At 38.0% G+C, this 16,674-nt stretch overlaps 1 protein-coding gene across 1 annotated transcript; it reads left to right on the plus strand.

The window, feature by feature from the left end:
- Positions 1-1,415: 1,415 nt before the first annotated feature.
- On the plus strand, positions 1,416-16,668 carry LOC135709889 (uncharacterized). Its single transcript, XM_065232338.1, has 6 exons — positions 1,416-1,603; positions 1,888-1,968; positions 2,052-2,159; positions 2,242-2,355; positions 2,507-2,679; positions 16,163-16,668. Exons 1-6 carry the CDS (start codon positions 1,552-1,554, stop codon positions 16,511-16,513), a joined length of 879 nt encoding a protein of 292 aa, XP_065088410.1. The 5' UTR covers positions 1,416-1,551; the 3' UTR covers positions 16,514-16,668.
- Positions 16,669-16,674: the final 6 nt, after the last annotated feature.

Consider the following 16,674-nt stretch of genomic DNA (forward strand, 5'->3'; position numbering starts at 1 on the left):
ATTCAAGTTGGTTACCCTATGTTCTCTTGTGCGATCGATCTTGGAATTTGGTGTAGTAGTATGGTGTCCGTATGAAACAGTTTGGATAGCGAGGATCGAGTCTGTTCAGAGGAAATTCGTTCGTTACGCTCTTCGCCACCTTCCTTGGTACGATCCTACGAACCTTCCACCCTACGAAGATCGTTGCCAACTACTGGGTATTGCAACTCTTGAACGGAGGCGGAAGATTAACCAGGCAGTTTTTGCAGCAAAAGTGCTGACAAGCGAAATCAACTCTCCCGGGATTTTGGCTGCATTCGAAATCTATGCACCTGAACGAGTTCTACGATCGAGAAGTTTCCTGCATCTCAGACCCCGTGCAGCTAATTACGGATTACATGATCCAATACGGTTCATGTCTGCCCGTTTCAATGAATTCTATGTTTTTTTTTCGATTTCAACTGCACAGTGGAAACATTTCGTCAACGGATTCAACGTAGTCTGCTGGATAGGTGACGATACGGTTCGACACATGCAACTGCTTCCAATCAGCAAATTGTTGCAAGACGGTGAGTAGCTGTCCATTAATGTACATCTGATGAATTTTGCTACCTGTTTCCTTTTTTGTTCCAGATCAACTCTGCGATGACGGCCTCGACTGATCCAAGGACAACTCCATGCGAGGTTATTTTTTTTTTATGATGAAGGCCGTAGTATTATTATTATTATTCGGTGTTTATTTTTATAATTGATGTGTTTTTCTGTCCTTTCTATATTGTTCCTTGTATTTTGAAAATATATGGGGTTTTTACGCCTATTTGCGCAAATATTTGCCAAATAGGCTTTTCCCCATAAATAAATAAATAAATAAAACGATTTGGCGGAACCGTGCACTTTTATCACACTTTTTGCATTTCTGTCCCAGTTTCAGATGCAATCAGCAATATGAATGTTGTATTCATGTAGGGACGATTTTGGATATTATTTTTAAAGATACATCATTACAAGCACACCACGAAAAAGTCATGTAAATTTCGGTTAAGAATCAGTTGAAAGAAACTAGAAAATCAATTCAATCAAACGTTCTTTTCGTCAACTTGCTTATGTTTCGGTTTGAGAACACTTAATTTTACATGAAATGTTTGTTTACGTTCCATGATTTAGGTCCAATATGGATTACGTCTCGCAGTAAAATTAGTTATTTCTAAGTGTGAGCATTGTGTTTCAAACTGTCAATTCAAATGTCTTTCCTCATATAGTTGAACAACTTCGTGGCGTCAGAAGAATCTTTTCCTTCGCTGCATCGACACATTCTGCCGTGCGCCACTGCTACACATGAAACCTGTTGCGTCTGTATTATATCGCTATTTTTAAATATTCCATTTAGTGGCACACACTCATGCAATGACGGTAGAAAGATTGACAGTTCGTTATCGCTCCGCAGTTTAGGTTTGTTGTCCGCCGATTGAACGTGCTTTTCGTGCAAACGTCTCGGTGCGGTGTGAGTCATTTGCCCTGTGAATTTTTGATAGTCGAAAGTGTTCAGTAAGTTTTTAAGTCTATCTGTGAATCATGAATTCAACATTCAAACTAAACTCAGGACATTTGATTCCTCTGATTGGATGTAAGTACCTCATTCTGATAACTCTATTTTACCTGCCTGCAAGTTTCTTTTATGATTCCTTTTCGAACGAAACTTAAGTACAAGTACGTAATTTTAAAAGCGAAATTACTTATTCATTCTGCTGCATGTAAATTTCCATTAAATGATTGATTCAATTCTAAACGACCGACATTCACTTTCGATGCAGCTCGTTCCTACGGAGTGTTTCGTCATTTCGCTTCAATATTACTAGAATAATTTTAAATTCGAACCATAAACACTGTTCATTTACCCAAAACTTACAGTTGGTACGTACCAAATTTACGGTAGTGAGTTAATCTACGAAACGCTGGATTATGCGCTGAAGGCTGGTTATCGTCATATCGGTTAGTAACTTATGCTTGGATGTGGGTGCTTGTGGTGTTCTGGAAACTAATATTCTATTCCTTAAATCAAATCCTTTGGACAGACACTGCCGTAGTCTATCGCAATGAGGAGCACATTGGAAACGCTCTGAAGAAATTACTGCCTAAGTACAATTTGAAGCGAGAAGACATCTTCATTACCTCGAAGCTAAGTAAGTTGGATTACGGAAAAACGAACATTTTTGCATAGCGTTCATTAATTCTTTACAATCAACTTCACTCACGTTTCTTTAGTATCTCAAGTAAACAAAGGCGAACCGTTCGTGGAGGAGCTCGTGTTAAAGTCATTGGCCAATTTACAAACTGAATATATTGACCTTTACCTCGTTCATTGGCCCGGTGTTAGCGGTAAGCTGATTTTCGTTAAACTCAATCCATTTTTTAAAAAAAGTCCGTGAATGTTATGTCACATTAAATGGACTGTTACGCATTGTTTTAATTTTTCGTCCTATCAGAAGGGAGAAAGAGTCTTGTGTGATTATTAAACTATCATTTGCAGGGCTTCAGGTATCCCATCCAGACAATGTTAAGTATCGCAAGTGTACATGGAACGTTCTGTCTAGACTGCATCGCGAAGGCAAGTGTCGGTCGATCGGTGTTTCGAACTATACCGTCAAGCACATTCGGGAACTGCTAGCTGATTGCAACGGCGTGCGGCCAGCTGTCAACCAGGTATGCTCATATCCCTTGGGTTTGTTCCTTAATTACACAGTGTGTGGCTGCTGACTTTTTTTGTTGGGTCATTCAGTTGTGAGGTCATCCAGTACGAATTGTAGTATACCTCAGGTATCGAATAATGAAAACCTGCTTTAGTGTTCTGGTCCCCGTTTTGGTAGTGTATAGAGGCACAGAATTTACGAAGAAATAGTATATTTCTGTGCATTGTTACTAGAATGGACATTTTTTCTTTTAATTTTCATTACTGCCCACCTTGCTTCAAAGGGTAGGCCGATCTCTCGATTGAGCTAAGGAATCGGACAATGTGCCACATTATGCAAAACTCTTAACGTATAATCCTCGTAGTATGCTTCTATCATGGCACACTATAGATTCGTGTGATTGACTATGCGGAATTAGGCTTCTAAGGGACCTTCACCAAGATATGCCCTGTGTCGTGATGTATGTTGATAAACTTAGATGCACTAGAAAGCGAACAGAGTTCACAATCAGGCCTATTCTGCACTGCGAGTTAGGTGAGGTGACCCTCTGCAGGATAAAAAAAAATGTTTTCATGCTTAGCCAGTTAATTAATTTTTTATTTGGAATATTTTGTAACTGAAATCGACGACAATAAATAAAAATATTAAAATGTGTGCAATTTGCAGGAACATTTGTGATCGTGATATCCCGTTTTCGTTATATGCATCAACATAATTCATGTTCGCGTATGAAATATTGATGTTATTGCAAAAAGCAAGTACAATATTACATCCATGGATGTAAATTTGTTCGCCAATTCTGTGTACACCATACATCGTAATATTACACGACCGATGGAAAGACCTATGTGCATTTGTTGCTGTGTAATATCCAACAACTGTTTTTTGCTGTGGTTTGCAATCATTAGTACAGCGCTATAATCACTGCTTGAGTATCAAGAGTTCACATGGATCCCAGCAGTTGACCTGCTTTTCGTAATTATAAGCTTGCTCACCTTGATTTAAAATGGTATATAGATGATTGGGGTTAACCAAGTAATCGTGTCGTTGGTAATGATGCAAAAAAAAATCGATTATTCTGATGCTTCTAAACAGAATAATAAGCTCCATGTTTATAGCTACATGGTTGTTCAACAAACAGTAATCAAATTCAAATTGGTTTCTATGTACCGTAAAGCATTAAAATCCGGACACTTAATTATTATGTAATGCCTTCCATCGTCCATGTTCATTACACGTAATTTATTATGCTGCTGATTGTATACCTCACGAACTGTATATAAACTTAAGAACAACAGATTTAAACAACTTAAAAAAAAAACCCTCACCGAAATACTCTAAACACACTCTTTTCAATCCCACTGCTGAATCAATTATTGGGAAAAAGGAGGGTAACTTATTCCAGATATTAATACCTCTTACAAATAAAGAGCTTCCATAATGAGCTGTTCTGTAGCGGGGGTTAAACATTTTCGTCCTGGCTGGCTTTTCACTGGTAACATTTTTGTGTATGGGTCATTCCATTCAAGTGCCCGAGCAAATGCATCGACCCTCTCCGATTTGAACCAAACTTGGCGGGTCTAATTATTTTAGGCCATAACCAAAAAAATCCAAAGTTTTGTGACATTCGGCCAACTCACCTGTTCTGGGGACTGCCCCCCTCCGCTTTTGTCCGATTTTTAATAAACACATTGGGTACCCTGCCAGTGTTGTTCATTTCAAAACTTTAAATGCTAATATTTAAAAATGCCAAATTTTTTTTTATTTTGATGATGCCATTGTGAAGAAAAGTTGCTGGTTTGGATTCACCCAGCAAGTAATAGAAAGATACATAAGGCAATTCCATATTGAAGTTATCATGTCAGGAAGAAGAAGAAGAATAAGACAAAAAAAAAATACTATAGAAATTCAGGGTGTCTACTAACTAATAAAAAAGGAAACCGGGAATTCTCAACACTCAAGGAATTTTCTAATTGTCTTTTTTTTAAATAGTTATTTTAAGAACATAGGGGAAATGGCTAATGTTGGCCTGTGGATCTAAGATTGGGCCCATCGCTAAAAATCTGCTTTTTATCAATTTTATCTAGATGAACGTGTCATTGGGACGGTACTAATGAATATTTTTGGTCGCTATTGAAAATTGAGTCGATTGCTGAATGTAAGTGTGGGCCAAAATTAGGGGCATTCAGGCCGACATTACATCCAATTCCCCTACCTGATACATTTTAGTATGCGTTATTTTCTGTCACTCATTGAACCCGGAAAATTAGGGAATCTCAGGGAATTTCATTCAAGTTCATGGAAATATTAATCACTGAAATTTATTAATAAGTATGACTGACTAGGAGATCACCACTGAGAAGAACGGTACTTCATATGATAATTTTATTTACATTTAATTTTATTTACTTTGACTATATGTTTAGTATTACTTCTGCGTGAAGTCAACGATTTACATAGGTGAAGATGCTAATTGGTTAGTTAGTTATCACTTGATCACTTTTTTCAAGCCAGTCACTAAAAAGTCTCCTTTTTTAAGGCCAAGTCACTGAAGTCACTTTTTCTTGTAATCAGTCACTATTTTCAACTTTTTTTTAGCGCGAATTTATTTCAAAATTGATCATTCTTTGTGACGTTTAATCGTCTTTCTCTATCTGTACCCTGTATTTTCCAGGTTTTTCCAGAATTTTAATGGATAAATTCCAGGCTTATAATAAGAAAGCTATTTTTAAAATGCGTTCAAAAAATGTTTTTTTCGAAGATCAAAAACAACAGTAATCAACTCAACCGTTTTTAAGACATGGCAATCAGTTTTAAAGAAATAGTTTTACAATCAAATCCATTGAATGTTGAAGTTTCTCACTTTAAAAAAGTTAAAAAAACGTACTTAATTGGAGTAAGTCCAAGATCTAAAAATATTCAATGTCTTGAAGTTTCGTATTCCAAGTTTAAGTACAATATATGTAAAATTTTCAAAGTGCCTGAATTAAGGAAAACAAATAAATGATTTATTTCAAGTTCGTTACGAACTTAATGAAAGATGAGACATCTTCATTGCAGTCCCATTAACTTCACAACAATTGTAGAAACTTTGGAGACGTTCTGAGGAATGAAAGGAATGCTGAGAATTTCGGTGAATCTCCATAAACAAACTGCGGGAACATAAGGGAAGTTAACACGCTGAAAATATGGGGAACTTACTAGAAGCTTAAGAACCTCAAAGCGGTTCTTTTAGCATCCAAAAAATTTCAGGAACTTTTATGAAGTTCCTAGAATTTCAGAGAACTTCACAGGTGTCAAGCGAACTTAAGAAATATAGAAAACTTGAGGGGTATTGGGGAAATTTTTTAAGGAGTTCTAAGCACCTCAGAAAAGCTAGATCTAGAGATCTTTGGGGAATTTCAGATCTTAAGAGCAGTTCCCGTAACTTTAGTCCAGACTTTTGGGGCAGTTTAAACATCTATAATCGTAAAATTAGAAACATTCAGTATAGTTCCATGATATGCTGAAAAAAAAATCGAGAACCCTTAACATGTTCCGAGAATTGGAGGAAGTACAGAGAATTTATGAAAACTTTAAAAATATTTCAGGAACTTAACAGAAGTCCAGAGAATTTCTGGGAAATTTAAATGTGCTTACGGGAATGCCATTTATTTTCGAGCAGAACCGAGATCTTTAATTGAATTGAGAGCTTTATGAAAGCATCGAGAACATCAAGACAGATCAAAGGGAATTTCCGGAAACTTCTGCACAGCTTCGAGAGAATTTCTGGTGTTATATCATAGAGATTTCAGAGAACTTTAAAAAAATGCAAAAATTTAGCTAAGTTGATTAGAGAACATCAACAAAGTTCCATTAATTGAAAAAAATCGAGAAATTTTAGCAAAATGCGGGAGCATTTGAAAAAATTTTAGTAATCTAGTAAAATTGGAGGAATTTCAGGGAGAGGCCAGTTCCATTAGTTTCAGAAAATTAGTGGGATATTTAAAGCAGTTCCCTGATTTCAGATAACTTCGGAGACGTTAAAAAGTTAATTGGAGTCTTCGCATAAGTTTTAGAACTGTTCAATTAAATTCACCACAGTACAACAAGCCTCCTGAGAACTGCAAAAACTTTAGAAAAGTTTTGATAATTTCAGAAAAGAAAAGAGAACCTCAGAGCAGTTCCGTTAACATTAGAGAAGTCACATAAACTTTAAAGAAGTTTAAGAATTTGATGAGAAGTATTTTGAGGCTCAGGCTAGTTTAGCAAACTACAAAAGAACTTCAAGGCACTTTCATTAACTTCAGGAAACATTTGGGAACTTTCAAGTAGTTCTGAAAACCTCAGAATAGTCCATTCCATATTCAACGGAGATTTCTATTGAAATCTTCCTCAAAATTTTGGTGAAGCTATCTACCGAATTCAATTTTCTTTTAGTTTTCCTTGGAATTACCTTGAAGTTCTCCACAAAAATAAACCCTTTCGAAAGATTCTCCAAATATTCATTGAATTCATTTCAGATTTCCTTTTCAATCTCACTCCTTCCCTTGGAATTCTACTCACATTGAAAGTCTCCTAAGAATTCATTGGCATTTCTCCTCACAAATTCCTTAGATTTCTTCTCATAATTTGTTTGGCAAACTCTCCTGAGTTGAGTTTCCGAATTTCTTTTAAAGTGTCCTGGAGTTATTTGCTCCGGATTCGTTTTCTCCCACAAAGTTTATGAAATTATGTTCAGAATGCCCTTGGAATTTTCCTCTGAAGCTCACAGGAGTTGTGTTCCTCAGAAATTTCTAAGAGTTTTCATTAAAATTTACTTTTAATTCAATTCAGGGTCACTTTTTAGTCACTATTTTTACAACTATAAGTCACTAAATAAGTCACTTATTTCTTCAACATGGTCACTAAAATCACTATTTTTGACAGCAGTGATCGCTACCAGCCCTGCTTCCTTCAGATAACAACTGGAGTGCGGTGAAAATCGGTAGAACTGTTTCAAACACATCGTCGGCACTTGAGCGTGTAGGTGATCATCTCTTTTTGCCAGTGCTGGCGGAGGGGGGGGGGCACTCCTCACCATCCCTCTCCAAAAAGGGAGTTTGGTAAAGAGAGATGATAAAACCGATTTGTACCTTCCTAAAGTTGTCGTAGCTTGCTTTCTACTCTATATGCAATTTTCACAATGCCGTACTCTAACGGAACTATCAATTCTATACTTTCATCTCCTCATCTCATGCTCCTTGCTCCGTATATGTTGCTGAACTGGCGGCAATACACTATACGCTAGAAATGATCGCCTCACTTGCACCAGATCACTATTTTATTTTTACGGATAGTCTCAGTTCTGTCGAGGCTATTCGCTCCATGAGGCCGGTAAAGCACTCCTCGTATTTTCTCATGAAAATACGAGAGCTTCTGAGTGCTTTATCTTTAAGATCTTTTGTCATCACCTTTGCATGGGTCCCATCTCATTGCTCGATTCCGGGCAATGAGAAGGCGGACTCACTTGCTAAGGTGGGCGCTATGCAAGGCGATATTTACGATCGACAAATCGCCTACAATGAATTTTTCTTCATTTATCGGCAACAGTCGCTCGCCAGCTGGCAAAATAAATGGAGTGAAGGGAGTTTGGGACAATGGCTATTCTCGATCATCCCTAAGGTGTCGAAGAGTCCTTGGTTCAAGGGTTGGATGTGGGTCGAGACTTCATTCGTCTGATGTCTCGCCTCATGTCCAATCACTATTCGTTAAACGCTCAATTGTTTCGTGTTGGGCTGGGAGACAGCAATCTCTGTGAATGTGGACAAGGTTACCAAGACGCCGATCACATCCTTTGGTCTTGTGCTGAGCATCGTGGAGTCAGATCTTAGCTGTGCGATTCCCTTCGGGCTCGAGGTAGACAACCTAATGTTCCAGTTCGGGATATTTTGGCTAGACGTGATCTGGAGTTTATGAAACTCATATATGTTTACTTTAAGAATACTAACTTTAGATTGTAAGTTTGATTAACCTTGTGTTTAGTTTGTGTATTGTGCGTGTAGTTTTTTTTAATGTTATAGTTTTCAAGATGAATAGAAATAAGTTCATGTTTTAGGATTAATTAAATATTTGTATAATAAATCATATTTCAAACCTCCTTCTCCCTTTCCCCATCCAAAAAATTGTAAATCTCCACTAACCTCGAGACGACCGCGAGTAATCGGTTCAATTCCTTTAACTCTAGATTTAAGACATTAATCATGTATAATGCAAATGATAACTCGGCTCTGTAAAGTTTATTCGAGTGAGCCTGTACAAATAAATTAATATAAAAAAAAAATCTCCTCATCTATCGTATAAAAATTACCACTTTAGTCTGTTATTTGAAATTAGCATCATCAACTATATTAATTTTATTTATTAATTTATAAATTTAATTACCTTATTTTATTTATTTTTTTTATTATCGTTGTCCTCAGTGGTGATAAAAATTGTGACCAAGTAGTTCCTTCCCCAAAATATCATTAATTGAAACCAAAAACTAATCTAATACAAACGCAACCAGTACGAGAAAACATTCTGGAAAATGATTAGGTTAGATAACGCCTAATCATTTTTCAGGTGATTCTGTGAAATGATTCGAGTTTTGTAGTACTTCGGACCCGTATTAGAATAAATTACGATAATTAGACTTATTAAACTACAGCTTTATTAATAATCTTCAGACCGACGTGTACTCTCTTTGATAGCCATTCACTCTCTGTCTTCCTTACCTCCTGTCGCTACCATCCACCGAGGGGCTAGCAGATTCATTCGAGGGGCTAGCAGATTCACTCCTCTACCACATTTCCCTTTCTGTTGTATATAGACCGGAATTATCACCTCACAACGTAAAGTCTATGAATGCATCTGGTAATCCTGGATATTTGCGTCGATGCTTCCGAGCTTCAGCATCAGCAATTTCTTGCTCGTGGGATCCGTCAGGCGGTTGTGGCACGTCGATATTACTACCAACCTGCTTTAGATGAGATGAGTTTCTTAGGTATGTTTTACCTGATGTGTTGTCCTCCACTGTCACACGAGGGCCCTTATTATAGGTGTCACTTCACGGTGAAAACGAAGTGAAGTGACCAGTTGTCACTCACGGTGAAGTGATTGCCGTGTAAATCAAATGGGAATCACTTCACCGCGAGTGACAAGTTGTCACTTCACCGTGAAGTGATATCGGTAATAAGGGCCGAGGTCCATTGTTCGCAACCACAGTGTACTCGGTTGCTGCGAAGTTCGGTGTAAGTTTGTTACCTGGTAACAAGTTTTTCATCAAAACTGTATCACCAGGCTTCAGGGTCGATTGTTTTCCGTTACGGCAAGCATCTGCTGTCTGCCTTCCTCTTTCCTTTAGAACACGGTCTCTGTCAGACACTTCCGAAGCACGCGGACAATGTCGAAGATCTGAAAGAGATGGAATTTTTGATCGTATTGTTCGGCCACAAACCAACTCAGTAGGGGTTTTCCCTGTAATGGAATGTGGGGTGGTGTAATACATCATTAAATAATCTTGAAGGTCGGCTTTCCAATCTCTTTTCAGTCCATGACTGATCTGAAGCCTTTTCAGCAAGGAATGATTTTGTCGTTCCACCAAGCCGTTTTCTTGTGGCCAATAAGGTGTTGTGAAGTTGAGAGTGATCCCGCGTGCTTTACAATATTGGTCGAACTCATCAGAAGCAAATTGACGCGCGTTGTCGAGTGTTATTGTAACTGGATATCCTAAACGTGTGAAGAGTTGGTTGAGTTTAGTTATGGTATCCTTTGCTGTGATTCGGGTCATGATCTCAACTTCTTTATATCTGCTGTAGTAGTTTATAATAACGAGCAAATATTCCCTTGTGGGCATCAGTCCTAGGAAGTCGATCGCCACATCTATCCACGGGTCTGTAGGAATTTGGCGTCGTTGCATGGGCTCAGGTCTTTCAGGCAAAATGACTAGACGACATCCTTCGCACCTCTGAACATATTGGACGACTTCCTTATCGACACCTGGCCACCACACACGTTCTCTTAACCTCTTTTTCATAACTGTTTCCCCAGGATGGCCTTCGTGAGCCAGATCGAGCATTCTTTTACGCAACTTCTGAGGTACAACAAGTTTAGTTCCCCTGACGAGAACATCATCTACAAATCCCAACTCATGTTTAAACGCTTCATACGACTTGACATCCGTTTGCTTCCATATATCTGTCTGCAGGCAATCATGCAGTAACCCAAACGCGTAATCGTTGCGTGACGCATCTTTAATCTCGTTAGTGTCAATCACTGCTGATCCAACAATCGTCAACACCAGGAAATTGCTTTTTCCATCAAATTTTTCGTTTCCAACATTTTGTACCAATCGAGTAAAAGGGTCTGCGATATTGCTGGAGCCCTTCCTATATTTTACGACAAAGGTGAATGCCTGGAGACGCAGTACCCATCTTTCTATGCGGGCACATGGTACGTTGGGGGAAAAAATGGTTTCGAGTGCCTTATGATCCGTCTCAAACTCAAAACGACGTCCTAGTAGGTATACTGAATACCGTTCCACTGCCCATACTATGGCGAGCGCCTCCTTTTCTGTTTGGCAGTATCTCTTTTCTGAGTCTGACAAACATTTGCTGTCATAAGAGATGATGGACGGTACGGAGTCATCGTCAACACTTCTAAATTGCACGAGTACTGCTCCAAGTGCAACAGGTGAGTGATGATGATGGTCCCACCTCTTACCCCTACAAAGGTTTGAGCTGGACAAATTTTTTTTTTTGATAATTAAATATGACAATTTAACCAGGTTTGCAAAACAAAATCGAACTGGTTTCAGTTATAAGCATCTACATCAGGGTTGCTTCCACTCACTTGCTATAAAAAAATATTTTTCGGAATGATGCAATCATTAGATGTTATAATGCTGTGTTGCACGTGTAAGTAACAGGAAGAGGGTGTAAAGTATGTGTTTGGCTCATAAAACCTGCAAATTTCGCTTTGAGCGCGTCACAATCAGCGATCTTATGATTCGTGAGCGTTCACTCAGAGTGAGCGCTCACGAGTCGTAAAATCGCTGATTGTGACGCACTGAAAGCAATATCGACAGATTTTATGTGTCAAACATATACTTCATGACCTCTTCTTGTAACTTACAAGTACTAATTAGCATTATAATATTTCATGATAACATAATTCGGAAAAACATTTTTTTATAGCAAGTGAGTGGAAGTAACCCTGTACGATTAGTCTTGTCCGCAACGAGTTGTTAAAATAGCTCAATGTACGTATATCACATATCATTTCTTTCAGAGCATCAAACGATATTTGATGCTGGTGCTTCCACTCATACTTAGGCTGTGAACCATTTGCCGAGTTAAATTTAACTCAACTCGTGGTTAAAAGTGACATTTCGAAAGTTATTTTCTATGTTCGTAAATCCCTGTGCTGTCGATCGACCGGTTTTCGAGAAGAACTCAGCCAAAGTTGTCAAAATTTAACTTCTTGTCTGTCAGAAGTAACCAAGCTCGGATAGCAGGGTCAATCGATAACTTTCCATCTGTCAAATTTTAACCAAAAGTTAAAATAATCCACCAAATGATACAGAGCCTTAAGGCCCAAGCGCAATGGCAGCGGAAGCGGAACGGCAGCGGCAGCGGAAAAGCCCGATCTGAGTAAGCCTACTTGTCCGATTGAAAACTAGTTAGAACCAAATCGACATCGGTTAGGCTTCTTGATGTAATTTGTGACAACTGTCAAACTTTCCGTTTCCGTTCCGCTTCCGTCCACATTGCGTTTGGGCCTTTAGTGTTAGAACGCAGTAAGCTTCGCATTGGAGCTGTCACGGTACGCAAATCTGGAATAAAACATCCGACATAATTTGCAAGTCCTAGAAAACTCCTCAATTCTTCAACGCTCTCTGGAGTTCTGAAGGATCTCAGCACCGTTAGTTTGTCTTGAACCGGTCTGATTCCCTCAGCCGAAAGGTGATGTCCCAAGAACTGCACCTGCATTTCTGATGATTCAACAAAACGTTCTTTCCCTTCAAGACGGTTAGCACCGTCTGCAACGCCAAGTCGTGCTCCTGTTTCGTTTGGCTGAGTACTAGGAAGTACCAGAACTCCCATTTCAACTGCATAAATATATTTAAACAGTGATGCATTTCGTGAATCTACAGGGGTGGAAGGTTGCGTGGGACATACCGTACCAAACTCTCCGAGCTATGCAAGAGTGAATTTAACAATCATATTTGATGTAGTGAATGGTTTATATAATATAGTTTAATTGAAGGATCTCACTAGATGCCTTCAATGTTCCCCATATTCCTAATTTATAGATAAAAATTGAATGATCTCAGCAAAACTGGTCGAACTGTTCCGGACTTCTCTATTCCACGATTTGCTCCAGCAGCTTTAGCCTTTAGCTTTTGTCTGTTGTCCTCCGCCAAACGCTTCGTCCTCAGCACACAGCTCGCAACGAACGCCGTACACGGATCTTCGTTCTCTTCTGGTTTCTTCTTACCTTATTGTATTCCCATGATCTTCTAAGAGGAAACTTCCGTCCAATGTTACTCTTCTTTAGCTCCACCGAGCACTCGGAATGTGCACTCCGTGCATCATTGAATAAATGTGATGATTAGTATGTGATGATGTCATTTGGAAAGTGCAAAGAGAAAGAAAGAAATACGACCGGGATTAGTTTCAAGAAGTGATGATTTTCTGTCGGATTCCCCAACTGACCATCCTCAGGCACTTTTGAGCAAGCTACAATCACTCTCTCATACTCGTAATGTATCACGACCAAGTTGACACAACAACGCCCTTACGCTCTCTGATTAAGGGGGTATTCCCAATCTTTTGCCTTTTTTCGGCCTGTTTTTCAATTAATTTTTTTTCAAGGAAAATGAATAGTAATGCGCCTAACTCTTTAGGATTGTTGTTTATTGAACATTAAAGTTTACAAATAATTTTTTTTCGACATAAAAAAAGACATTATTGACGTCACAAAATGGCGACAAACAGACCCCTGTTCGCCGCAAACGCCTGGACGGGCGAAGACTTTTCTCTGGAACGGCTTCATCTGAAACAGATTTCGTGATGAAATAATAATCTGCATAAGATTCTCTGGAGCTTCTCCCGTTGGCAGCAAAAAATCTTGCAAATCAACAAAATGGCGGCCATATGAAAAAACATGCGATTTTTAGCCCGCTTTTTTGCAACTTTAAGGTGCTTCAAACAATGTTAAATGTTAATATTTTTGGCTGAAAGTGGGAGAAGCTCCAAAGAATTTAATAAGGAACAAAATGCGCAAAGATTCAAGTCAATATCTCTTATAGTTTCTGAGAAAAATCTTCGCCCGATAAAAAAAATGTGGTTTCGAGAAAAACGCGTTTAAAGTTTTGACTTTAGTTAAAACCATTTGGGGGTTCTTACCATTAGTCAGCTATGCCTGGACACCGAATTCGCTGATCGGAAAACGGCTTGGGGGGATGAAAGTATATAGTCTAAAGTACAAAAAAACGTGAAAAAAAAATTTGATTTTTTGAAAAAAAAGATCGGGAATACCCCCTTAAGGTGAATCGGATTTGAATGACTCACTTCATCGATTTTTTTTTCCAAAATAACGCAGCGCTCTATCGAAAAAAAAAACTCTTCATTGCAAAATTAAAGAACTAAAATTGCTATCTCTAGCCATTTTTACAAGATTGATTTATTGTTTAAATTTTCTGAAAAACATTTTCTAAGTTCAATTTTAGGACCACAATCATAGTGGTCGCTAACTTTGCTCATTAATTACACAAGTATTTCGTATGAAAGGTCATATGAAAGGAATTCACTTTCTGATAGAATTTACCAGTGATTAAAATAAAAATTAATATTATTTTAAAAATTCCATTTTTTCGATGATACATTAGAGAAAACCTGACCAAATGATCAGATATCTTTAAGAAACTATTCCTCAATATCCTTGGAACACTATCTGATTATGTTATTATATTAATTCTATCTGAAAGTGAATTCCAGTTAGATACGTTGGTCATGACCGATCAGAAAGTGTTCCAGGGATATTCGGGAATAATTTTTGAAATATATCTGATTATTTGATCAGGTTTTCTCTAATGTATCATCGAAAAATGGAATTTTTAAAATAATATTAATTTTTATTTTAATCACTGGTAAATTCTATCAGAAAGTGTACTCCAGTTAGGTACGTTCATAGAGGTAACTCTAAGACAAGAAGGTCCCGAAATAACGTGCTCAACTTTTTGGCTCAGCTCTGGTACTCTCTTCGGTCCCAAGCTAATCGATTCACCCCTCGAAACATAGGAAAAACCAATAACCCCTCATTTTATCTGTCAAACTTTCATAGCGAATCAAAACAAACATTGCGTAGTACTAGAATTTTGACTAGAATAGGGTACGTTAATCGTTTGCTTGGGACCAATAGGCTACTAAAGTGGTGAGCCAATTTAAAATCGTTAGTTTCGTATTGATTGTTGGTACGTTGGTCATGACCGATCAGAAAGTTATCAAGGCATTTCTCATGATGGAGTTTACCAAGCAGCATCATGCGTCTCTATAATTATTTATGAAATTAACGGTTTTGTTCGAAATTAGTATATTTTTCAGGAATGCAAATAAAAAAAAAACTGTTTTTGGTCCTCAAATTGGCTAGAATGCACTTACACTCCCGATCATAAATTTAAGGACACCCTCAAAAAGACATGACAATTTTTTTTATGTTCATATCTCACGTCCAATTTTCGTTCTCTTTAGATCATTTGAAAGGTATTAAATGGAACTTTCCTCGTAGGCAAATTGTTCAGTATAATTTTCAAATTTTGTGTGCTAAAAGTTCACCCAAAGTTACAATATTTTTCAAAATTTACTCTGAAGAATCGTGATTGATTTTCTCAGAATTGGATTGGACCCGATTTTGAAATAAAAGTAGTAGTAGTAGAACACTTATGCTATACCATTCATACCATTCAAATAACCTTTGGAGATCGAAAATTGAACGTAAAATGAGAGATCATTGAACAAAACATATTTGCATGGTTTTTTGGGGGTGCCCTTAAACTTATGATCGGTAGTGTAAGTATAATTTTTTTTATATGAAATCGGGCCAAAATTTTCCGATGAATCCAATTCCGTGCCCAGAATTCATATATAAACCGATTTAAAAAGATTAGTATAAGCATTTAAGTGAAAATAAGAGGTACGTTAAAAATGAATTACAGATTCGTAACGGAAGATGATTATATCATTAATACTTTCCATTTCTGACAAAGCGTTATCTTTCGGCTCGCTTGTCATTTTGTCATTTGGACATATTTTTGATTTCTCGCTCATGACAAAAACTGCAACCATTTAGCTTAACAACTACCAAAAATATCATTGTTAAGCCAATCGCATTTTTCCGCCGCACTCTGTACATCCCATAACACTGTAGTTGGTAAATCATACTGTAGCTGAAATAATTAAAATTTGTGTTTGCGTTTGTTCTTTCACCCATTCCAGGTTGAGTGGCATCCTCATCATTTTCAGCCGGAACTGCTGGAGCTGTGCCGATCGGAGGGCATTTTCCTGCAAGCATATTCCTCTCTCGGTACCTCCGGCAGCACAAGCCTCCGGGAGGACCCTGTCGTAGTGGACATTGCATCCCGTCTCGGCCGATCACCAGCCCAGGTCCTGCTTCGCTGGGCTTTGCAGCGTGAGATTGGCATTCTGCCCAAGGCACGATCCCAAAATCGCATCGAAGAAAACATTGCCCTTAATTTCGAAACTCCGGTGGAAGATCTGAAACTGCTCGATCAGCTCAGGGATACTTGCGGTGCAAAGTATGCTTGGGATCCGAATACTGTAGTTTAGTGAGCTGGTATACTGTTTAGTTAAGCAACGAATCGCTTTCAATTATCACGTGGTGCCTTTTTGTTTTAGAATCGATTGTTATATTAATGTTATGCTCTAAGAGGTGTACTGTTACTGTTAATTTTCAACAATAAACATTCTTCACTAACACTAAACTAGTA

This window comes from Ochlerotatus camptorhynchus, unplaced genomic scaffold (genome assembly GCF_037179485.1).
Source record: "Ochlerotatus camptorhynchus isolate MF236.1 unplaced genomic scaffold, CSIRO-AGI_Acam_v1.1 ptg000367l, whole genome shotgun sequence".
In the NCBI taxonomy this organism is placed as follows: Eukaryota; Metazoa; Arthropoda; class Insecta; order Diptera; family Culicidae; genus Ochlerotatus; species Ochlerotatus camptorhynchus.

Excerpts from the sequence above, each read along its gene's own strand:
- LOC135709889 (XM_065232338.1), top strand. The coding sequence starts at position 1,552 with ATGAATTCAACATTCAAACTAAACTCAGGACATTTGATTCCTCTGATT. Across the intron at positions 1,969-2,051 it reads GGCTGGTTATCGTCATATCG|ACACTGCCGTAGTCTATCGC; the intron begins GTTAGTAACTTA and ends TCCTTTGGACAG. Across the intron at positions 2,356-2,506 it reads TCATTGGCCCGGTGTTAGCG|GGCTTCAGGTATCCCATCCA; the intron begins GTAAGCTGATTT and ends TATCATTTGCAG.